This window comes from Arachis ipaensis, chromosome B02 (genome assembly GCF_000816755.2).
Source record: "Arachis ipaensis cultivar K30076 chromosome B02, Araip1.1, whole genome shotgun sequence".
Taxonomy (NCBI): Eukaryota; Viridiplantae; Streptophyta; class Magnoliopsida; order Fabales; family Fabaceae; genus Arachis; species Arachis ipaensis.
Genome location: NC_029786.2, coordinates 27,782,660 through 27,786,856, shown reverse-complemented (window position 1 = coordinate 27,786,856; position 4,197 = coordinate 27,782,660). Strand labels below are relative to the sequence as shown.

At 36.7% G+C, this 4,197-nt stretch overlaps 1 protein-coding gene across 1 annotated transcript in view; it reads right to left on the bottom strand.

The window, feature by feature from the left end:
• Window positions 1-3,674, bottom strand: part of LOC107627098 — a 6,463-nt gene extending 2,789 nt beyond the window's left edge. The window contains exon 1 of the mRNA XM_016329963.1: window positions 2,826-3,674. Coding sequence (XP_016185449.1) covers window positions 2,826-3,674 — 849 coding nt within the window. The remainder of the gene's footprint in view (window positions 1-2,825) is intronic.

Here is a 4,197-nt window from a genome sequence, read left to right as displayed (position 1 = left end):
CTCCCCCCTCCCTCCTATATATATAAAATAAATTTTAATTTTTATCTTTCTTGCCCTTTTATTATTTCCGACTTCTTTTGCATTAATATTTTTTTTACTCCTCCATACATTTTTTTTATGTCCCCCTTTTTTAGTTTCTCTTTGCTTGAAGACAAGCAAACTTTTAAGTTTGGTGTTATAGAGTGTGCTCTACCTTTACCTTATCATTAGTGACACCAAAAAGAGGTGGATCATCTTCATGGAGGAGGACAACCTGAGGAATGAAATGGTCACTAGAATAACTGAGGTGGTTATGAGTTCCTTTCATTCTATTTCCTTCTGTTCTTATTATATTATATTCCTGTTTTCTACTGTTTTGTTTGAATGTCTGCATGATTTCTAGTAATTTCAATTCTTAGGTTCTAGTTTAATTCTGTTAATTTTAATTCTGTTGTCTATTTTAGCTTGAAAAAGATGCCTCATGTATTGCTCACTAAACTAAAAAAAACCAAAAGAAAAAGAAGAAGTAATGTATCGCATGAGAAATCGAGTTATATTTAAGAGTAGTCTTATTTACTTGAATGTGGTGGTATTATCTGTGATTCTGAATGCATGATATGAACAGTGCATATTTGAATTTGAATCAAAGGATGTTGATGTGTGAGGAACAGGAATTTAGAGAACTATTATGAATTCTCCAAATTAAACAAAAACTTAATCCTTGAAGCAAAAGAAAAAAAAAGCAAGGTCCAAGGCTCTGAGCATCAATAGCTAGGAAGGTCAAATATGATTAAAAACTCAAAGAGTTGTTTTCCTAGCCATATGCTTGTGGTGTGAATGTGTCAAGTAACTCTTGACATAGGACACTAAGAGTCGAGGCCAACTACAAATACAGAGTATGCCAAAGGCTTTGAGCACCACTGTTTGGGAGTAATTGAAAGAAAAATCAGAACTCAAAGAGAGTTTCCCAGTTAAGTGCTTGTGGTGTTTTTGTGTCAAGTAAAGCTTGAGACAAAGCATTTAAAGTCATGGCTAGGCTCAAGGTGCAAAGCACCAAAGAAAAGAGAATGAAAGACAATTTGCTGTGTTCAAGGATTAATTCGAAGTAAAAAGGCCAGAGAATTCATAATATTATCCGGATTCTAATTCCGAATGACAATGATATTCCTTAGATTCAAAGGATGATGAGATGCTTAAACTATTCAGAGTTTCAGTGTTATAAACCCCACTTTGAGAAGGACAGGAGCTTAATCGAGCACTCACTTCTCATGCAAATTTACATCCTAAGTTTATATTAGTTTTGGTTGCTTGAGTACAAGCAACAATTCAAGTTTGGTGTTGTGATGCGTGAGCATCTTTCCTATCTTTTCCTAGTGAATTTGCATTTGAAATGTTAAGTTTAATCAATATTTAAATACTTTTTAGCCACTATGAATGCTACTTTGAGTTGTATGCAATTCTGTTTATTTCAGGTAGCATTCAGATGGATTTGACAAGTTTGTGTAGCAAAAAAGGAAGAAAGAGAATGATGCTGTCAACCCTGACCTCCTTGCACTCTAACAGAAATAACTTGAGCTACACAGGATCAATTGACACGGTTTTAGGGGCATTGGAAAGCTAACTTCTAGAACTTTTCAACGATATATAATAGTATACCTTTTCTCTCCATTCTGTACGGCCAAGATGGCGCCTAACTTGGAATTTCCCAAGTTAGGCGCCAGGAGCACAAAGCCTTCCAAAGCATGCTGCCAAAGCCATGCCTAACTTCACATTTTTGAAGTTAGGCGCCAGTCAAGACAAGCACGCATAATCCATTCGGCCAAGGTAGTGCCTAACTTCAATTTCTTGAAGTTAGGCACCAATTGAAAGGGAAACGTTGGTCCCCACATCCATCAACTAAGAAGCCTTTGAAGATTTATTATTTATTTTGATTAAAACTTTTATTTTTATTACAAATAGGAAAAGATATTATTTAGTTTTAGAAAATATATTTTACATTAATTAGGATTAGATATAAAAGGGAAAAGATTCAGCCCTTCGGGCTTTTCTCTCCTCTCTTACCTCATTCCGCACTTGACAGTTTTTCTGAATCCTAGTTTTTTCTCTGAGCATGAGCAACAAAACCTCCACTGTTAAAGTTAAGAGCTCTGTTTGTTGTATGGATTGATACTATTAGTCCTCTATTTTAATTACTGTTTTGATTTCAATTTCAAGAATTTGTTTTCGTTCTTCATCTTATGAATCTGGGTGGAACGGAAGCATGACCCTTATTCTAATTGAGTTCTTGTAAACCTTGGAAAAGCAATTTACCTGAACAACAGCTTGAAAAAATTCTCCTAAATCACTAATTATTTGGACTTAACGGGATACATGACATATAATCATCTTATATTTTGAGCTTAATTCTCTAATCAGAATCAAGTGACCAAGGAATTGGCGGTTGATGAAGGTTAAATGAGACTAAAAAGATCTAAGGAATTAGGGTTTAGTCAATTACAGTTTGCCATGAATTGAATCTTGCATGATTAAAATAGTTGGTAAGAAAAGTTAATCCGAAAGATAAACATCTCTGAAACCTTAACTGTTTTACTTATATATTCTTCACACCAATTTACTGCCTACTTTATTAATTCTCTGAATTTACTGTTTAATGCAATTGGAACCCAAATACCATTTTCTGCTTGTCTGACTAAGCAAATTAATCAACCATTGTTGCTTGATCCATCAATCCTCGTGGGATCGACCCTCATTCACCTGAGGTACTACTTGGTACGACTCGGTGCACTTGCCGGTTAGTTTGTGGACTATAAATTCCACACCAAACTCTCTGACGCTTGATTCCTAACCTGTCTGCCGTTTATTACCAGTGTATCAATCCTATTATTCTGCCTTCTTGCGGAGGCTATATTGTGAAAGTGTCTTGTATTTTTGTCCATCTCCTTCGCATGCCGGGACTGAGACATCTGTTTCCAATGTACTTCCTTCCTTACATACCATCTCTCACAACAAGTAACCAACGCCTTTCTTCTAGCCTCCATAGTTTCATCATACACTCCATTACTTACCATATCATCAATCCTCTTGGTTTCTTCCTCAAACTTTGAAATTTTTTTGTACATCTCACCAAAATTGGCCTTATGCCATCTTCCCAACGGAATTGTCAGCGCCTTCAGTTTATCTGTGAACTGTATCTCCCCCAAACCTCTCCACTCCTCCTTAACCATGCTAAGAAATCCTTCATGTGTAAACCAAGAATCAAGACTTCTGAACGGCCTTGGACCTCCCCTAAGCTTTTTGTCCTCCACTATTATAGGGCAATGATCTGACAAACTCCTTGGCACACCTCGTAGGCGAGTCTCTGGAAACTCTTCTAGCCACTCCACATTAACCAGAGCTCTATCTATACGACTGCAAGATCGTCCTCGAAACCATGTAAACTTACGATCAGTGAGGGCCAGATCCACTAAGTGCATATCTTGTATCCAAACCTTGAACTCTTTGGCAGACCGAGGTAAGCTAGTTGCACCTTTCCTTTTGTCAACATGTACTATTTCATTAAAGTCTCCCAGAAAACAACAAGGAACCTGACATAACCCAGCTATATAACCTAGCTCCTCCCAAATATGAGTCTTCTCATCTCTATTATGTGCACCATAGACCAAGATAAATGCGCAATTGAAACTACTCTTTAACATTACTCCTTCAATACACTACCACCTCTCCCCTTATAGCAATTATTTATTTTAAACACAAATTCATCCTATATTAACAAAAGTCCACCAGATGCACCATCAGAGCCTATATATTCCCAAACTGAACCATCTTACCCCATATTCTTGCAATGTCAAATTTCGTCACAACCTGGCTTTTAGTCTCAATTAATCCTAACAGATTTAAGCTATATTTTTTCTTTAGGTCCTTCACTATTCTCAACTTTCCATCCCCTAACATTCCAAGTACTAACAATCATTAAAAATTTTCTTACACACTTGTTTTTTATGTGTGGGTCTGCACCGTCTCATTTTCTCCTTCCGCTTAGCCACTTTCCTTTTTCGAGCTATTTCTTCGTTTTGCGCCTAGAGAATTGCCATAATGTCATCCTCTTCATTGTACAACATAGCACCTGACTCTTTAGCCAGCTCCTAGGTCCTTTCGTTTTCCAGCAATTGTTCCCATAAAATTGAGCTCTGACTGCCACTATCTTCTGCTTCATTTTTG